We start from the raw sequence: 21,918 nt of genomic DNA, 5'->3' as shown, positions 1-21,918 counted from the left end.
CAGGGGAGGGGGCTGAGATCAGCATCCAGAGTGAGGAGGACACAGCTCTGCATCCAGGAGGAGGGCAGGACCAGGGGAGGGGGCTGAGATCAGCATCTAGAGTAAGGAGGACACAGCTCTGCATCCAGGAGGAGGGCAGGACCAGGGGAGGGGGCTGAGATCAGCATCTAGAGTAAGGAGGACACAGCTCTGCATCCAGGAAGAGGGCAGGACTAGGGGAGGGGGCTGAGATCAGCATCCAGAGTAAGGAGGACAGGACCAAGGGAGGGGGCTGAGACATGTTCCGCTGGGGCCAGGCGGTGGTAAGGACAGGTTCCCCTGGGGCCAGGCGGTGGTACAAGGGGGGTGGTTGGTACAATCAGTAAGGACAGGTTCCACTGGGGCCAGCTGGATCCCACCCAAAAAAATACATGTCCATTAAACATCTGGTTGAAGTCCAGGTAGGGGGATGGTACCACCTTAACAACAACTTATCTTTAAGTTTAGGTTTAGTAGAGATGCAGGACACTTTAAATCTACAGTAAATAAGCATGTGGTGGAACTACACCAAATCTTACCCATGTAGGTGTAAATATATATCATGGCAAATATATTTCTAGATGTTTTAGGTTACATTACATACGTATGATTACGGCAGAGGAAGAGATACGGGGAGGGGAATGAGGGCAGAGGGAGAGATACGGGGAGGGGAATGAGGGCAGAGGGAGAGATACGGGGAGAAGATGTCGGCAGAGGGAGAGATACGGGGAGGGGAATGAGGGCAGATGGTTACAGGGAGAAGATGGCGGCAGAGGGAGAGATACGGGGAGAAGATGGCGGCAGAGGGAGAGATACGGGGAGAGGATGACGGCAGAGGGAGAGATACGGGGAGAGGAATGAGGGCAGAGGGAGAGATACGGGGATGGGAATGAGGGCAGAGGGAGAGATACGGGGATGGGAATGAGGGCAGAGGGAGAGATACGGGGATGGGAATGAGGGCAGAGGGAGAGATACGGGGATGGGAATGAGGGCAGAGGGAGAGATACGGGGATGGGAATGAGGGCAGAGGGAGAGATACGGGGATGGGAATGAGGGCAGAGGGAGAGATACGGGGATGGGAATGAGGGCAGAGGGATGGATTTGGGGAGGGGGGATGACGAGAGAGGGAGCGATTTGGGGTGAGATATCACTGATTTTTGCACAAATTCATTTGAGTTGTACGATATGTTTATTGTACACTGTCAGTAAAAGCTCAGATGAGATGGAATCACCCTATACAGCCAATGTATATTACAGTTACTCAATCATCGGGAAGGAATATGTACACAAGGGTCACACGTATCAATGAAGGTGATATATTCGGTCGTATGTTACCGGCAGCTCCATCTGTCTCATTAGTGCATCAGAATGAGGGTCAGGAGGATTCCGGGTGCAGCGATTCTCATACAACACGTAAAGAAGCAGAAAATGTCTCACTGGTACCAGATCCTTTATAGAATCACCAACTGGGGCAGGCCATACTGAGAACATGCAATACTACTACTGAGCAGCAGAGGGGGCCCTGGTAATAGTGTATGTATGGAGAGAAAATTGGCTCTGTTCCTGTACAGGACTGCGCACAGCAAGGCAGAGGGTTCAATAGCTCCATTCCCGCCTCCGGGGATCCACCTCTGCCACAGTCAGCGCCCACTTATTTCTGTCTCTTGTATATCTTGCGTGCCAGGCCCAGGAAGATCTCCTTGGACAGCCCATTTGCATGCTGGGAGATGAGTATCTGCAGCCTCTGGTAACTCTCCTCCTCGTATTGTCGGTACACAGCGGAGAGGTCTAGATCCTTGTACAACTGCTTCACCCGCTGCACCTTGTCCGCATCGTCACGGCCATAGTTATCCTGTGTGTCACAGCAATGCAAGGGTTACTGCCAGAGATAGTGTGCACCCCAGTACAGGCGTACCCCTGGGACATAGAGGGTACCACCAGAATGTGTATAACCAATGACGCATGCAAAACGTGTAACAGGAGGAGGTGCTGTGGGGGAAGGTGAGAGAGGAGAAAGAAGAGGAGGAGGAGGAGCTGTGGGGGAAGGTGAGAGGAGAAAGAAGAGGAGGAGGAGGAGGAGGAGCTGTGGGGGAAGGTGAGAGAGGAGAAAGAAGAGGAGGAGGTGCTGTGGGGGAAGGTGAGAGAGGAGAAAGAAGAGGAGGAGGAGCTGTGGGGGAAGGTGAGAGAGGAGAAAGAAGAGGAGGAGGTGCTGTGGGGGAAGGTGAGAGAGGAGAAAGAAGAGGAGGAGGAGCTGTGGGGGAAGGTGAGAGAGGAGAAAGAAGAGGAGGAGGAGCTGTGGGGGAAGGTGAGAGAGGAGAAAGAAGAGGAGGAGGAGCTGTGGGGGAAGGTGAGAGAGGAGAAAGAAGAGGAGGAGGTGCTGTGGGGGAAGGTGAGAGAGGAGAAAGAAGAGGAGGAGGAGCTGTGGGGGAAGGTGAGAGCAGAAAGAAGAGGAGGAGGAGCTGTGGGGGAAGGTGAGAGAGGAGAAAGAAGAGGAGGAGGAGCTGTGGGGGAAGGTGAGAGAGGAGAAAGAAGAGGAGGAGGTGCTGTGGGGGAAGGTGAGAGCAGAAAGAAGAGGAGGAGGTGCTGTGGGGGAAGGTGAGAGAGGAGAAAGAAGAGGAGGAGGAGCTGTGGGGGAAGGTGAGAGAGGAGAAAGAAGAGGAGGAGGAGCTGTGGGGGAAGGTGAGAGAGGAGAAAGAAGAGGAGGAGGAGCTGTGGGGGAAGGTGAGAGAGGAGAAAGAAGAGGAGGAGGAGCTGTGGGGGAAGGTGAGAGAGGAGAAAGAAGAGGAGGAGGAGCTGTGGGGGAAGGTGAGAGAGGAGAAAGAAGAGGAGGAGGAGCTGTGGGGGAAGGTGAGAGAGGAGAAAGAAGAGGAGGAGGAGCTGTGGGGGAAGGTGAGAGAGGAGAAAGAAGAGGAGGAGGAGCTGTGGGGGAAGGTGAGAGAGGAGAAAGAAGAGGAGGAGGAGCTGTGGGGGAAGGTGAGAGAGGAGAAAGAAGAGGAGGAGGTGCTGTGGGGGAAGGTGAGAGGAGAAAGAAGAGGAGGAGGTGCTGTGGGGGAAGGTGAGAGAGGAGAAAGAAGAGGAGGAGGAGCTGTGGGGGAAGGTGAGAGAGGAGAAAGAAGAGGAGGAGGAGCTGTGGGGGAAGGTGAGAGAGGAGAAAGAAGAGGAGGAGGAGCTGTGGGGGAAGGTGAGAGAGGAGAAAGAAGAGGAGGAGGAGCTGTGGGGGAAGGTGAGAGAGGAGAAAGAAGAGGAGGAGGAGCTGTGGGGGAAGGTGAGAGAGGAGAAAGAAGAGGAGGAGGAGCTGTGGGGGAAGGTGAGAGCAGAAAGAAGAGGAGGAGGAGCTGTGGGGGAAGGTGAGAGAGGAGAAAGAAGAGGAGGAGGAGCTGTGGGGGAAGGTGAGAGAGGAGAAAGAAGAGGAGGAGGAGCTGTGGGGGAAGGTGAGAGCAGAAAGAAGAGGAGGAGGTGCTGTGGGGGAAGGTGAGAGAGGAGAAAGAAGAGGAGGAGGTGCTGTGGGGGAAGGTGAGAGAGGAGAAAGAAGAGGAGGAGGAGCTGTGGGGGAAGGTGAGAGAGGAGAAAGAAGAGGAGGAGGAGCTGTGGGGGAAGGTGAGAGAGGAGAAAGAAGAGGAGGAGGAGCTGTGGGGGAAGGTGAGAGGAGAAAGAAGAGGAGGAGGAGGAGCTGTGGGGGAAGGTGAGAGAGGAGAAAGAAGAGGAGGAGGAGGAGCTGTGGGGGAAGGTGAGAGAGGAGAAAGAAGAGGAGGAGGAGCTGTGGGGGAAGGTGAGAGAGGAGAAAGAAGAGGAGGAGGAGCTGTGGGGGAAGGTGAGAGAGGAGAAAGAAGAGGAGGAGGAGCTGTGGGGGAAGGTGAGAGAGGAGAAAGAAGAGGAGGAGGAGCTGTGGGGGAAGGTGAGAGCAGAAAGAAGAGGAGGAGGTGCTGTGGGGGAAGGTGAGAGAGGAGAAAGAAGAGGAGGAGGTGCTGTGGGGGAAGGTGAGAGAGGAGAAAGAAGAGGAGGAGGTGCTGTGGGGGAAGGTGAGAGCAGAAAGAAGAGGAGGAGGAGCTGTGGGGGAAGGTGAGAGCAGAAAGAAGAGGAGGAGGTGCTGTGGGGGAAGGTGAGAGAGGAGAAAGAAGAGGAGGAGGAGCTGTGGGGGAAGGTGAGAGAGGAGAAAGAAGAGGAGGAGGAGCTGTGGGGGAAGGTGAGAGCAGAAAGAAGAGGAGGAGGTGCTGTGGGGGAAGGTGAGAGCAGAAAGAAGAGGAGGAGGAGCTGTGGGGGAAGGTGAGAGCAGAAAGAAGAGGAGGAGGTGCTGTGGGGGAAGGTGAGAGAGGAGAAAGAAGAGGAGGAGGAGCTGTGGGGGAAGGTGAGAGAGGAGAAAGAAGAGGAGGAGGAGCTGTGGGGGAAGGTGAGAGAGGAGAAAGAAGAGGAGGAGGAGGAGCTGTGGGGGAAGGTGAGAGCAGAAAGAAGAGGAGGAGGTGCTGTGGGGGAAGGTGAGAGAGGAGAAAGAAGAGGAGGAGGTGCTGTGGGGGAAGGTGAGAGGAGAAAGAAGAGGAGGAGGAGCTGTGGGGGAAGGTGAGAGCAGAAAGAAGAGGAGGAGGAGCTGTGGGGGAAGGTGAGAGAGGAGAAAGAAGAGGAGGAGGTGCTGTGGGGGAAGGTGAGAGGAGAAAGAAGAGGAGGAGGTGCTGTGGGGGAAGGTGAGAGAGGAGAAAGAAGAGGAGGAGCTGTGGGGGAAGGTGAGAGAGGAGAAAGAAGAGGAGGAGCTGTGGGGGAAGGTGAGAGAGCAGAAAGAAGAGGAGGAGCTGTAGGGGAAAGTGAAAGGAGGAGGAGCTGTCGGGGAAGGTGAAAGGAGGAGGAGGAGGAGCTGTCGGGGGAAGGTGAAAGGAGGAAGAGGAGGAGGAGGAGGAGGAGCTGTCGGGGGAAGGTGAAAGGAGGAGGAGGAGGAGCTGCTATCGGGGGAAGGTGAAAGGAGGAGGAGGAGGAGCTGCTGTCGGGGGAAGGTGAAAGGAGGAGGAGGAGGAGCTGCTGTCGGGGGAAGGTGAAAGGAGGAGGAGGAGGAGCTGCTGTCGGGGGAAGGTGAAAGGAGGAGGAGGAGGAGCTGCTGTCGGGGGAAGGTGAAAGGAGGAGGAGGAGGAGGAGCTGTCGGGGGAAGGTGAAAGGAGGAGGAGGAGGAGGAGGAGGAGGAGTTGTCGGGGGAAGGTGAAAGCACAGGAAGAGGAGGAGGAGCTGTTGCGGGAAGGTCAAAGTGCAGGAGGAGGTGGTGGTGCTGTCGGGAAAGATGAAAGCGCAGGAGGAGGAGCTATCCAACCATTACATTTACCTCAAGGAGTCTCCTCTGCTCAGGATTTACCCTCTTAAGTGCCTCTACCACCAGCCACCCACACTTGTTATCCTGGATGTCTGTTCCAATCTTCCCGGTAATGGTGGGGTCTCCATAACAGTCCAGATAATCATCCTACCAGTACATTGGGAGAAAGGTCACACATGGTGCACAGAACACGTCCTCTCCCACTGTCCCAGCGCTCACCTGTATCTGGAAGAACTCGCCCATTTCCAGCAGGATTGTTCTAGCGTTTCTGTGATCTTCCTCCCGGTCTATTCCAGCCTAGGAAGAGGGTAAACGGATGGGTTACTCAGGTGGCGTGAGGGGGGCTCATTGGCTTGTTGTGTAGGTTACTGTAATAGCAGCTCCTATCCCGGGATTGTTATATGGTGGAGTATACACAGCTGCCATTCTCTTACAGGATTACAAAGAAAATGACTAGATTGTCAGCCCTGCTGCAGAAACTCACCATAAACATGGCAGCAGCGACAGGCAGGTAGAAGGAATAGAAAGCAGTCTTGTATTTCACAATGGATTTGTACCTGCAGATGGAAACCAAACACCAAACACACATTACTGTCACTACAAGTGCTAGCTGGGGTTACAGCACCTGATATTATTATACCTCCCATTCTATAACGTGACTGTAATGAGCAGGAGATACATACACTGCAATGTCTCTGCTAGCTGGGGTTACAGCACCTGATATTATTATACCTCCCACTCTATAATGTGACTGTAATGAGCAGGAGATACATACACTGCAATGTCTCTGCTAGCTGGGGTTACAGCACCTGATATTATTATACCTCCCATTCTATAACGTGACTGTAATGAGCAGGAGATACATACACTGCAATGTCTCTGCTAGCTGGGGTTACAGCACCTGATATTATTATACCTCCCATTCTATAACGTGACTGTAATGAGCAGGAGATACATACACTGCAATGTCTCTGCTAGCTGGGGTTACAGCACCTGATATTATTACACCTCCCACTCTATAACGTGACTGTAATGAGCAGGAGATACATACACTGCAATGTCTCTGCTAGCTGGGGTTACATCACCTGATATTATTACACCTCCCACTCTATAACGTGACTGTAATGAGCAGGAGATACATACACTGCAATGTCTCTGCTAGCTGGGGTTACAGCACCTGATATTATTACACCTCCCACTCTATAACGTGACTGTAATGAGCAGGAGATACATACACTGCAATGTCTCTGCTAGCTGGGGTTACAGCACCTGATATTATTACACCTCCCATTCTATAACGTGACTGTAATGAGCAGGAGATACGTACACTGCAATGTCTCTGCTAGCTGGGGTTACATCACCTGATATTATTATACCTCCCACTCTATAACGTGACTGTAATGAGCAGGAGATACATACACTGCAATGTCTCTGCTAGCTGGGGTTACATCACCTGATATTATTACACCTCCCACTCTATAACGTGACTGTAATGAGCAGGAGATACGTACACTGCAATGTCTCTGCTAGCTGGGGTTACAGCACCTGATATTATTACACCTCTCACTCTATAACGTGACTGTAATGAGCAGGAGATACATACACTGCAATGTCTCTGCTAGCTGGGGTTACAGCACCTGATATTATTACACCTCTCACTCTATAACGTGACTGTAATGAGCAGGAGATACATACACTGCAATGTCTCTGCTAGCTGGGGTTACATCACCTGATATTATTACACCTCCCACTCTATAACGTGACTGTAATGAGCAGGAGATACATACACTGCAATGTCTCTGCTAGCTGGGGTTACAGCACCTGATATTATTACACCTCCCACTCTATAACGTGACTGTAATGAGCAGGAGATACATACACTGCAATGTCTCTGCTAGCTGGGGTTACAGCACCTGATATTATTACACCTCCCATTCTATAACGTGACTGTAATGAGCAGGAGATACGTACACTGCAATGTCTCTGCTAGCTGGGGTTACATCACCTGATATTATTATACCTCCCACTCTATAACGTGACTGTAATGAGCAGGAGATACATACACTGCAATGTCTCTGCTAGCTGGGGTTACATCACCTGATATTATTACACCTCCCACTCTATAACGTGACTGTAATGAGCAGGAGATACGTACACTGCAATGTCTCTGCTAGCTGGGGTTACAGCACCTGATATTATTACACCTCTCACTCTATAACGTGACTGTAATGAGCAGGAGATACATACACTGCAATGTCTCTGCTAGCTGGGGTTACAGCACCTGATATTATTACACCTCCCATTCTATAACGTGACTGTAATGAGCAGGAGATACGTACACTGCAATGTCTCTGCTAGCTGGGGTTACAGCACCTGATATTATTACACCTCCCATTCTATAACGTGACTGTAATGAGCAGGAGATACATACACTGCAATGTCTCTGCTAGCTGGGGTTACAGCACCTGATATTATTACACCTCCCATTCTATAACGTGACTGTAATGAGCAGGAGATACGTACACTGCAATGTCTCTGCTAGCTGGGGTTACATCACCTGATATTATTACACCTCCCATTCTATAACGTGACTGTAATGAGCAGGAGATACGTACACTGCAATGTATCTGCTAGCTGGGGTTACAGCACCTGATATTATTATACCTCCCATTCTATAACGTGACTGTAATGAGCAGGAGATACATACACTGCAATGTCTCTGCTAGCTGGGACAACAGCACCTGATATTATTACACCTCCCATTCTATAACGTGACTGTAATGAGCAGGAGATACGTATGTACACTGCAATGTCTCTGCTAGCTGGGGTTACAGCACCTGATATTATTATACCTCCCACTCTATAATGTGACTGTAATGAGCAGGAGATACGTACACTGCAATGTCTCTGCTAGCTGGGGTTACATCACCTGATATTATTACACCTCCCACTCTATAATGTGACTGTAATGAGCAGGAGATACATACACTGCAATGTCTCTGCTAGCTGGGGTTACATCACCTGATATTATTACACCTCCCATTCTATAATGTGACTGTAATGAGCAGGAGATACGTACATACACTGCAATGTATCTGCTAGCTGGGGTTACATCACCTGATATTATTACACCTCTCACTCTATAACGTGACTGTAATGAGCAGGAGATACATACACTGCAATGTCTCTGCTAGCTGGGGTTACATCACCTGATATTATTACAGCTCCCATTCTATAACGTGACTGTAATGAGCAGGAGATACATACACTGCAATGTCTCTGCTAGCTGGGGTTACATCACCTGATATTATTACACCTCCCATTCTATAATGTGACTGTAATGAGCAGGAGATACATACACTGCAATGTCTCTGCTAGCTGGGGTTACAGCACCTGATATTATTACACCTCCCATTCTATAATGTGACTGTAATGAGCAGGAGATACGTACACTGCAATGTCTCTGCTAGCTGGGGTTACAGCACCTGATATTATTACACCTCCCACTCTATAATGTGACTGTAATGAGCAGGAGATACGTACACTGCAATGTCTCTGCTAGCTGGGGTTACAGCACCTGATATTATTACACCTCCCACTCTATAACGTGACTGTAATGAGCAGGAGATACATACACTGCAATGTCTCTGCTAGCTGGGGTTACAGCACCTGATATTATTACACCTCCCACTCTATAACGTGACTGTAATGAGCAGGAGATACGTACACTGCAATGTCTCTGCTAGCTGGGGTTACAGCACCTGATATTATTACACCTCCCACTCTATAACGTGACTGTAATGAGCAGGAGATACATACACTGCAATGTCTCTGCTAGCTGGGGTTACATCACCTGATATTATTACACCTCCCACTCTATAATGTGACTGTAATGAGCAGGAGATACGTACACTGCAATGTATCTGCTAGCTGGGGTTACATCACCTGATATTATTACACCTCCCACTCTATAACGTGACTGTAATGAGCAGGAGATACATACACTGCAATGTCTCTGCTAGCTGGGGTTACATCACCTGATATTATTACACCTCTCACTCTATAACGTGACTGTAATGAGCAGGAGATACGTACATACACTGCAATGTCTCTGCTAGCTGGGGTTACAGCACCTGATATTATTACACCTCCCACTCTATAACGTGACTGTAATGAGCAGGAGATACATACACTGCAATGTCTCTGCTAGCTGGGGTTACATCACCTGATATTATTACACCTCCCACTCTATAACGTGACTGTAATGAGCAGGAGATACATACACTGCAATGTCTCTGCTAGCTGGGGTTACAGCACCTGATATTATTACACCTCCCATTCTATAACGTGACTGTAATGAGCAGGAGATACGTACACTGCAATGTCTCTGCTAGCTGGGGTTACATCACCTGATATTATTATACCTCCCACTCTATAACGTGACTGTAATGAGCAGGAGATACATACACTGCAATGTCTCTGCTAGCTGGGGTTACATCACCTGATATTATTACACCTCCCACTCTATAACGTGACTGTAATGAGCAGGAGATACGTACACTGCAATGTCTCTGCTAGCTGGGGTTACAGCACCTGATATTATTACACCTCTCACTCTATAACGTGACTGTAATGAGCAGGAGATACATACACTGCAATGTCTCTGCTAGCTGGGGTTACAGCACCTGATATTATTACACCTCTCACTCTATAACGTGACTGTAATGAGCAGGAGATACATACATACACTGCAATGTCTCTGCTAGCTGGGGTTACAGCACCTGATATTATTACACCTCTCACTCTATAACGTGACTGTAATGAGCAGGAGATACGTACACTGCAATGTCTCTGCTAGCTGGGGTTACAGCACCTGATATTATTATACCTCCCATTCTATAACGTGACTGTAATGAGCAGGAGATACGTACACTGCAATGTATCTGCTAGCTGGGGTTACAGCACCTGATATTATTACACCTCCCATTCTATAACGTGACTGTAATGAGCAGGAGATACATACACTGCAATGTCTCTGCTAGCTGGGGTTACAGCACCTGATATTATTATACCTCCCATTCTATAACGTGACTGTAATGAGCAGGAGATACGTACACTGCAATGTCTCTGCTAGCTGGGGTTACAGCACCTGATATTATTACACCTCCCATTCTATAACGTGACTGTAATGAGCAGGAGATACATACACTGCAATGTCTCTGCTAGCTGGGGTTACAGCACCTGATATTATTACACCTCCCATTCTATAACGTGACTGTAATGAGCAGGAGATACGTACACTGCAATGTCTCTGCTAGCTGGGGTTACATCACCTGATATTATTACACCTCCCATTCTATAACGTGACTGTAATGAGCAGGAGATACGTACACTGCAATGTATCTGCTAGCTGGGGTTACAGCACCTGATATTATTATACCTCCCATTCTATAACGTGACTGTAATGAGCAGGAGATACATACACTGCAATGTCTCTGCTAGCTGGGACAACAGCACCTGATATTATTACACCTCCCATTCTATAACGTGACTGTAATGAGCAGGAGATACGTACGTACACTGCAATGTCTCTGCTAGCTGGGGTTACAGCACCTGATATTATTATACCTCCCACTCTATAATGTGACTGTAATGAGCAGGAGATACGTACACTGCAATGTCTCTGCTAGCTGGGGTTACATCACCTGATATTATTACACCTCCCACTCTATAATGTGACTGTAATGAGCAGGAGATACATACACTGCAATGTCTCTGCTAGCTGGGGTTACAGCACCTGATATTATTACACCTCCCACTCTATAACGTGACTGTAATGAGCAGGAGATACGTACACTGCAATGTCTCTGCTAGCTGGGGTTACAGCACCTGATATTATTACACCTCCCACTCTATAACGTGACTGTAATGAGCAGGAGATACATACACTGCAATGTCTCTGCTAGCTGGGGTTACATCACCTGATATTATTACACCTCCCACTCTATAATGTGACTGTAATGAGCAGGAGATACATACACTGCAATGTCTCTGCTAGCTGTGGTTACATCACCTGATATTATTACACCTCCCACTCTATAACGTGACTGTAATGAGCAGGAGATACATACACTGCAATGTCTCTGCTAGCTGGGGTTACAGCACCTGATATTATTACACCTCCCATTCTATAACGTGACTGTAATGAGCAGGAGATACGTACACTGCAATGTCTCTGCTAGCTGGGGTTACATCACCTGATATTATTACACCTCCCACTCTATAACGTGACTGTAATGAGCAGGAGATACATACACTGCAATGTCTCTGCTAGCTGGGGTTACAGCACCTGATATTATTACACCTCTCACTCTATAACGTGACTGTAATGAGCAGGAGATACATACACTGCAATGTCTCTGCTAGCTGGGGTTACAGCACCTGATATTATTACACCTCCCATTCTATAACGTGACTGTAATGAGCAGGAGATACATACACTGCAATGTCTCTGCTAGCTGGGGTTACATCACCTGATATTATTACACCTCCCATTCTATAACGTGACTGTAATGAGCAGGAGATACATACACTGCAATGTATCTGCTAGCTGGGGTTACATCACCTGATATTATTACACCTCTCACTCTATAACGTGACTGTAATGAGCAGGAGATACATACACTGCAATGTCTCTGCTAGCTGGGGTTACAGCACCTGATATTATTACACCTCCCACTCTATAACGTGACTGTAATGAGCAGGAGATACGTACACTGCAATGTCTCTGCTAGCTGGGGTTACAGCACCTGATATTATTATACCTCCCACTCTATAACGTGACTGTAATGAGCAGGAGATACATACACTGCAATGTATCTGCTAGCTGGGGTTACATCACCTGATATTATTACACCTCCCACTCTATAATGTGACTGTAATGAGCAGGAGATACATACACTGCAATGTCTCTGCTAGCTGGGGTTACATCACCTGATATTATTACACCTCCCACTCTATAACGTGACTGTAATGAGCAGGAGATACATACACTGCAATGTATCTGCTAGCTGGGGTTACATCACCTGATATTATTACACCTCCCACTCTATAACGTGACTGTAATGAGCAGGAGATACGTACACTGCAATGTCTCTGCTAGCTGGGGTTACAGCACCTGATATTATTACACCTCCCATTCTATAACGTGACTGTAATGAGCAGGAGATACGTACACTGCAATGTCTCTGCTAGCTGGGGTTACATCACCTGATATTATTATACCTCCCACTCTATAACGTGACTGTAATGAGCAGGAGATACGTACGTACAATACAATGCAGCAGTGATGGCAGGAAAGAGTAATGCAAGAATGAACAATACATTCATAAAATAGATTATATATATCTATATCTATAACTGGCGCCCTTGTGCTCTACAGTCCCAAATTGCCCCAGGACACAAAGACCCTGCAGACGGGATGTGCCACTGGGCAGTGGGCTCACCTGGTCTCCGTGTACCGGCCTAGGTCCACCTTCCCTGGCTGAGCGGTGATTAGATCCAGTGCCTGCCCCAGCTCGGTCTGGTAAGAGGTCTGTGAGATATGAGATGGGTGTAAGGAATAACACTTGGAACCCGGGTGTACAGGATACCGGGACGGTTCTCACCTCCAAAAACAGCTCCAGCAGACTCAGGTAATAGGGCTGCCCGCGGCAATGCTTCCTCAGGAGCCGATAGATACACGATTCAAGCAGGAACGAGTCATTGATAGCGTCTAGGCCGATGCCCTCCTGTTAGGGACAGTCCTCAATCAGCACTGGCACCTCCTAATGATGTACCCTGTACCACCCCGTAATGCCAGATAACTGCCGCCCAGTGCCAGGTCAGAGCAATGTTACCTTCCTGTACCAGCAAGGTTGCCCACGACGGGTGGCAGAGTTATCCATGATGTCATCAGCCACCAGGAAGAAGGCCTGCAGCTGGGGAAGGGAGAGCGCAGTTACATGAGGTGACATAGACAGGCAGATATCAGACACACAATGTAGGTCCTCACCAGCTCCACACACCAGCCCACCACCAGGGCCCTCTGTATGGTCTCCACGTCCTGCTGTGCCGACGGTAACAGCTCCCGGACAGAGGCCAAAACAGTCATCCCCCGATTACACTTCCCGCCTGGGGCGTTGTACTCCAGGACCTGCAGAGCACACACTCACATTGCTACGCTGTGGTGAGGGGAACATAGCAGAGCTTCACAGATCTCTCTTACCTCTCGCAGGCGAGAGACGGCATCCCCAATCTCCGGGTGACCCCATTCCTCCGCCGTCAGGTCCTGCACTACCCTCGGGAAGAAGCTGGAAAACTCCTGGAGATCATTAGAGGCTGCCGAGGCCTTCACAGAGGCCATTGTCCAGGGCTGGGAGAGGAAAACACACCGCTGTATATTATACAGGGATTACAGTATATGTATATATAACACACAGCTGTATATTATACAGGGATTACAGTATATGTATATATAACACACAGCTGTATATTATACAGGGATTACAGTATATGTATATATAACACACAGCTGTATATTATACAGGGATTACAGTATATGTATATATAACGTACACACACAGCTGTATATTATACAGGGATTACAGTATATGTATATATAACGCACACCGCTGTGTATATTATACAGGGATTACAGTATATGTATATATAACGTACACACACAGCTGTATATTATACAGGGATTACAGTATATGTATATATAACGCACACCGCTGTGTATATTATACAGGGATTACAGTATATGTATATATAACGTACACACACAACTGTATATTATACAGGGATTACAGTATATGTATATATAACGCACACCGCTGTGTATATTATACAGGGATTACAGTATATGTATATATAACGTACACACACAACTGTATATTATACAGGGATTACAATATATATATATAATATATGTAACACGGGGACACAGCTCTGTATATTATACAGGGATTACAGTATATGTATATATAACGTACACACACAGCTGTATATTATACAGGGATTACATTATATGTATATATAACACACAGCTGTATATTATACAGGGATTACAGTATATGTATATATAATATATGTAACACTGGGACACAGCTCTGTATATTATACAGGGATTACAGTATATATATATAACGTACACAGCTGTATATTATACAGGGATTACAGTATATGTATATATAACACACAGCTGTATATTATACAGGGATTACAGTATATGTATATATAATATATGTAACACGAGGACACAGCTGTGTATATTATACAGGGATTACAATATATCTATATATAATATATGTAACACGGGGACACAGCTGTGTATATTATACAGGGATTACAGTATATGTATATATAACACACACAGCTGTGTATATTATACAGGGATTACAATATATGTATATATAACACGGGGACACAGCTGTATATTATACAGGGATTACAGTATATGTATATATAACGCACACAGCTCTATATATTATACAGGGATTACAGGATATGTATATATAATATATGTAACACGGGACACAGTTGTGAATATTAGACAGGGATTACAGTATGTAACGCACACACAGAGCTCTATTATACAGGGATTACAGTATATGTATATATTAAACACAGCTGTGTATAGTACACATGGATTACAGTATACCTATATAATACACAGAGCTCTGTAATAATAATAATAATAATAATAATACAAGGGTGTATAGTATACAGGGATTATAGTATACATATATAATACACAGAGCTCTGTAATAATAATACAGCGGTGTATAGTATACAGGGATTATAGTATACATATATAATACACAGAGCTCTGTAGTAATAATAATAATACAGCTGTGTATAGTATACAGGGATTATAGTAATATATAATACACAGAGCTCTGTAATAATAATAATACAGCTGTGTATAGTATACAGGAATTATAGTATACATATATAATACACAGAGCTCTGTAATAATAATACAGCTGTGTATAGTATACAGGGATTATAGTAATATATAATACACAGAGCTCTGTAATAATAATACAGCTGTGTATAGTATACAGGGATTATAGTAATATATAATACACAGAGCTCTGTAATAATAATACAGCTGTGTATAGTATACAGGGATTATAGTAATATATAATACACAGAGCTCTGTAATAATAATACAGCTGTGTATAGTATACATATATAATACACAGAGCTCTGTAATAATAATAATACAGCTGTGTATAGTATACAGGGATTATAGTATACATATATAATACACAGAGATCTGTAATAATAATAATAATAATAATAATAATACAGCTGTGTATAGTATACAGGGATTATAGTAATATATATAATACAGACAGAGCTGTAATAATAATAATAATAATACAGCTGTGTATAGTATACAGGGATTATAGTATACATATATAATACACAGAGATCTGTAATAATAATAATAATAATAATACAGCTGTGTATAGTATACAGGGATTATAGTAATATATATAATAGACAGAGCTGTAATAATAATAATAATAATAATACAGCTGTGTATAGTATACAGGGATTATAGTAATATATATAATACAGACAGAGCTGTAATAATAATAATAATAATACAGCTGTGTATAGTATACAGGGATTATAGGAATATATATAATACACAGAGCTCTGTAATAATAATAATAATAATACAGCTGTGTATAGTATACAGGGATTATAGTAATATATATAATACAGACAGAGCTGTAATAATAATAATAATAATACAGCTGTGTATAGTATACAGGGATTATAGTAATATATATAATACAGACAGAGCTGTAATAATAATAATAATAATAATAATAATACAGCTGTGTATAGTATACAGGGATTATAGTAATATATATAATACAGACAGCTGTAATAATAATAATAATAATAATACAGCTGTGTATAGTATACAGGGATTATAGTAATATATATAATACAGACAGAGCTGTAATAATAATAATAATAATAATAATACAGCTGTGTATAGTACACAGGGATTATAGTAATATATATAATACAGACAGAGCTGTAATAATAATAATAATAATAATAATACAGCTGTGTATAGTATACAGGGATTATAGTAATATATATAATACAGACAGAGCTGTAATAATAATAATAATAATAAAGCTGTGTATAGTATACAGGGATTATAGTAATATATATAATACAGACAGAGCTGTAATAATAATAATAATACAGCTGTGTATAGTATACAGGGATTAAAGTATAGATATATAATACACAGAGCTCTGTAATAATAATAATACAGCTGTGTATAGTATACAGGGATTATAGTATACATATATTATACACAGAGATCTGTAATAATAATACAGCTGTGTATAGTATACAGGGATTATAGTAATATATATAATACAGACAGAGCTGTAATAATAATAATAATAATAATAATAATAATACAGCTGTGTATAGTATACAGGGATTATAGTAATATATATAATACAGACAGAGCAATAATAATAATAATAATAATAATAATAATACAGCTGTGTATAGTATACAGGGATTATAGTAATATATATAATACAGACAGAGCTGTAATAATAATAATAATAATAATACAGCTGTGTATAGTATACAGGGATTATAGTAATATATATAATACACAGAGCTGTAATAATAATAATAATACAGCTGTGTATAGTATACAGGGATTATAGTAATATATATAGAATACAGACAGAGCTGTAATAATAATAATAATAATAATAATAATAATAAAGCTGTGTATAGTATACAGGGATTATAGTAATATATATAATACAGACAGAGCTGTAATAATAATAATAATAATACAGCTGTGTATAGTATACAGGGATTATAGTAATATATATAATACAGACAGAGCTGCTGTAATAATAATAATAATAAAGCTGTGTATAGTATACAGGGATTATAGTAATATATATAATACACAGAGCTCTGTAATAATAATAATAATAATACAGCTGTGTATAGTATACAGGGATTATAGTAATATATATAATACAGACAGAGCTGTAATAATAATAATAATAATACAGCTGTGTATAGTATACAGGGATTATAGTAATATATATAATACAGACAGAGCTGTAATAATAATAATAATAATAATAATAATACAGCTGTGTATAGTATACAGGGATTATAGTAATATATATAATACAGACAGAGCTGTAATAATAATAATAATAATAATACAGCTGTGTATAGTATACAGTGATTATAGTAATATATATAATACAGACAGAGCTGTAATAATAATAATAATAATAATACAGCTGTGTATAGTATACAGGGATTATAGTAATATATATAATACACAGAGCTCTGTAATAATAATAATAATAATAATACAGCTGTGTATAGTATACAGGGATTATAGTAATATATATAATACAGACAGAGCTCTGTAATAATAATAATAATACAGCTGTGTATAGTATACAGGGATTATAGTAATATATATAATACAGACAGAGCTGTAATAATAATAATAATAATAATAATAATAATAATAATAATAATAATACAGCTGTGTATAGTATACAGGGATTATAGTAATATATATAATACAGACAGAGCTGTAATAATAATAATAATAATACAGCTGTGTATAGTATACAGGGATTATAGTAATATATATAATACAGACAGAGCTGTAATAATAATAATAATACAGCTGTGTATAGTATACAGGGATTATAGGAATATATATAATACAGACAGAGCTGTAATAATAATAATAATAATAATAATACAGCTGTGTATAGTATACAGGGATTATAGTAATATATAGAATACAGACAGAGCTGTAATAATAATAATAATAATAATAATAATACAGCTGTGTATAGTATACAGGGATTATAGTAATATATAGAATACAGACAGAGCTGTAATAATAATAATAATAATAATAATACAGCTGTGTATAGTATACAGGGATTATAGTAATATATATAATACAGACAGAGCTGTAATAATAATAATAATAATAATAATAATAATAATACAGCTGTGTATAGTATACAGGGATTATAGGAATATATATAATACACAGAGCTCTGTAATAATAATAATAATAATAATACAGCTGTGTATAGTATACAGGGATTATAGGAATATATATAATACAGACAGAGCTGTAATAATAATAATAATACAGCTGTGTATAGTATACAGTGATTATAGTAATATATATAATACAGACAGAGCTGTAATAATAATAATAATAATAATAATAATACAGCTGTGTATAGTATACAGGGATTATAGTAATATATATAATACAGACAGAGCTGTAATAATAATAATAATAATACAGCTGTGTATAGTATACAGGGATTATAGTAATATATAATACAGACAGAGCTGTAATAATAATAATAATAATAATAATACAGCTGTGTATAGTATACAGGGATTATAGTAATATATATAATACAGACAGAGCTGTAATAATAATAATAATAATACAGCTGTGTATAGTATACAGGGATTATAGTAATATATAGAATACAGACAGAGCTGTAATAATAATAATAATAATAATAATACAGCTGTGTATAGTATACAGGGATTATAGTAATATATATAATACAGACAGAGCTGTAATAATAATAATAATAATACAGCTGTGTATAGTATACAGGGATTATAGTAATATATATAATACAGACAGAGCTGTAATAATAATAATAATAATAATACAGCTGTGTATAGTATACAGGGATTATAGTAATATATATAATACAGACAGAGCTGTAATAATAATAATAATAATACAGCTGTGTATAGTATACAGGGATTATAGTAATATATATAATACACAGAGCTCTGTAATAATAATAATAATACAGCTGTGTATAGTATACAGGGATTATAGTAATATATATAATACAGACAGAGCTGTAATAATAATAATAATAATACAGCTGTGTATAGTATACAGGGATTATAGTAATATATATAATACAGACAGAGCTGTAATAATAATAATAATAAAGCTGTGTATAGTATACAGGGATTATAGTAATATATATAATACACAGAGCTGTAATAATAATAATAATAATAATAATAATACAGCTGTGTATAGTATACAGGGATTATAGTAATATATATAATACACAGAGCTCTGTAATAATAATAATAATAATAATAATACAGCTGTGTATAGTATACAGGGATTATAGTAATATATATAATACAGACAGAGCTGTAATAATAATAATAATAATAATAATAATAATAATACAGCTGTGTATAGTATACAGGGATTATAGTAATATATATAATACAGACAGAGCTGTAATAATAATAATAATAATAATACAGCTGTGTATAGTATACAGGGATTATAGTAATATATATAATACAGACAGAGCTGTAATAATAATAATAATAATAATAATACAGCTGTGTATAGTATACAGGGATTATAGGAATATATATAATACAGACAGAGCTGTAATAATAATAATAATAATAATACAGCTGTGTATAGTATACAGGGATTATAGGAATATATATAATACACAGAGCTCTGTAATAATAATAATAATAATACAGCTGTGTATAGTATACAGGGATTATAGTAATATATATAATACACAGAGCTCTGTAATAATAATAATAATACAGCTGTGTATAGTATACAGGGATTATAGTAATATATATAATACAGAGCTGTAATAATAATAATAATACAGCAGCTGTAGTGATAGACAGGCAGTGAGCGCCCCGGAAGTCCCGCCCCCTGACCGGAAGTGAGCACCGCCCTCACGCACCGCAGCTCCGGAGGACCCGGGTCGGCCCGAGGCTGGAGCGCTCCATGTCCGTCTCTGAGCGGTGATGACGCCCAGCAGGAGGCGGAGCCTAATACGCTCGTGCCGCAGCAGACGGAGCCACATTCAGCGCAGCCTGGGAGACCGGTCACCCCGCCCACTAACGTCACGGCTACTGCCTAGCAACAGCGTCAGGCTGGCAATATAGGCGGAGTCACACTGCGGGGAGGAGCCAGGACTTCATCCCCGCCCACTCCAGTCAACCCCGCCCTTCCTGGTGTGATAATAGCTGTGTACAGTAGATGGTGTGACAGGGCGTTATATGGGGGGTCTGTACAGTAGATGGTGTGACAGGGCGTTATATGGGGGTCTGTACAGTAGATGGTGTGACAGGGCGTTATATGGGGGGTCTGTACAGTAGATGGTGTGACAGGGCGTTATATGGGGGGTCTGTACAGTAGATGGTGTGACAGGGCGTTATATGGGGGGTCTGTACAGTAGATGGTGTGACAGGGCGTTATATGGGGGTCTGTACAGTAGATGGTGTGACAGGGCGTTATATGGGGGGTCTGTACAGTAGATGGTGTGACAGGGCGTTATATGGGGGGTCTGTACAGTAGATGGTGTGACAGGGCGTTATATGGGGGGTCTGTACAGTAGATGGTGTGACAGGGCGTTATATGGGGGGTCTGTACAGTAGATGGTGTGACAGGGCGTTATATGGGGGTCTGTACAGTAGATGGTGTGACAGGGCGTTATATGGGGGGTCTGTACAGTAGATGGTGTGACAGGGCGTTATATGGGGGGTCTGTACAGTAGATGGTGTGACAGGGCGTTATATGGGGGGTCTGTACAGTAGATGGTGTGACAGGGCGTTATATGGGGGGTCTGTACAGTAGATGGTGTGACAGGGCGTTATATGGGGGGTCTGTACAGTAGATGGTGTGACTGGGCGTTATATGGGGGGTCTGTACAGTAGATGGTGTGACAGGGCGTTATATGGGGGGTCTGTACAGTAGATGGTGTGACAGGGCGTTATATGGGGGGTCTGTACAGTAGATGGTGTGACAGGGCGTTATATGGGGGGTCTGTACAGTAGATGGTGTGACAGGGCGTTATATGGGGGTCTGTACAGTAGATGGTGTGACAGGGCGTTATATGGGGGGTCTGTACAGTAGATGGTGTGACAGGGCGTTATATGGGGGGTCTGTACAGTAGATGGTGTGACAGGGCGTTATATGGGGGGTCTGTACAGTAGATGGTGTGACAGGGCGTTATATGGGGGGTCTGTACAGTAGATGGTGTGACAGGGCGTTATATGGGGGGTCTGTACAGTAGATGGTGTGACAGGGCGTTATATGGGGGGTCTGTACAGTAGATGGTGTGACTGGGCGTTATATGGGGGGTCTGTACAGTAGATGGTGTGACAGGGCGTTATATGGGGGGTCTGTACAGTAGATGGTGTGACAGGGCGTTATATGGGGGGTCTGTACAGTAGATGGTGTGACTGGGCGTTATATGGGGGGTCTGTACAGTAGATGGTGTGACAGGGCGTTATATGGGGGGTCTGTACAGTAGATGGTGTGACTGGGCGTTATATGGGGGGTCTGTACAGTAGATGGTGTGACTGGGCGTTATATGGGGGGTCTGTACAGTAGATGGTGTGACAGGGCGTTATATGGGGGGTCTGTACAGTAGATGGTGTGACAGGGCGTTATATGGGGGGTCTGGTGTGAT

At 42.7% G+C, this 21,918-nt stretch overlaps 1 protein-coding gene across 1 annotated transcript; it reads right to left on the bottom strand.

Annotated features, from left to right (window-relative positions):
- Positions 1 to 1,188: 1,188 nt before the first annotated feature.
- On the bottom strand, positions 1,189 to 20,339 carry FDPS (farnesyl diphosphate synthase). Its single transcript, XM_088466398.1, has 10 exons — positions 20,185 to 20,339; positions 13,572 to 13,718; positions 13,359 to 13,499; positions 13,204 to 13,284; positions 12,973 to 13,095; positions 12,811 to 12,899; positions 5,790 to 5,862; positions 5,525 to 5,602; positions 5,318 to 5,452; positions 1,189 to 1,870 (listed from the first exon to the last, which is right to left on the bottom strand). Exons 1-10 carry the CDS (start codon positions 20,305 to 20,307, stop codon positions 1,670 to 1,672), a joined length of 1,191 nt encoding a protein of 396 aa, XP_088322524.1. The 5' UTR covers positions 20,308 to 20,339; the 3' UTR covers positions 1,189 to 1,669.
- Positions 20,340 to 21,918: the final 1,579 nt, after the last annotated feature.

This window comes from Taudactylus pleione, unplaced genomic scaffold, assembly GCF_031769625.1.
Source record: "Taudactylus pleione unplaced genomic scaffold, aTauple2 ptg003018l, whole genome shotgun sequence".
Lineage (NCBI taxonomy): Eukaryota > Metazoa > Chordata > Amphibia > Anura > Myobatrachidae > Taudactylus > Taudactylus pleione.
This window is presented reverse-complemented; position numbering and strand designations above follow the sequence as displayed.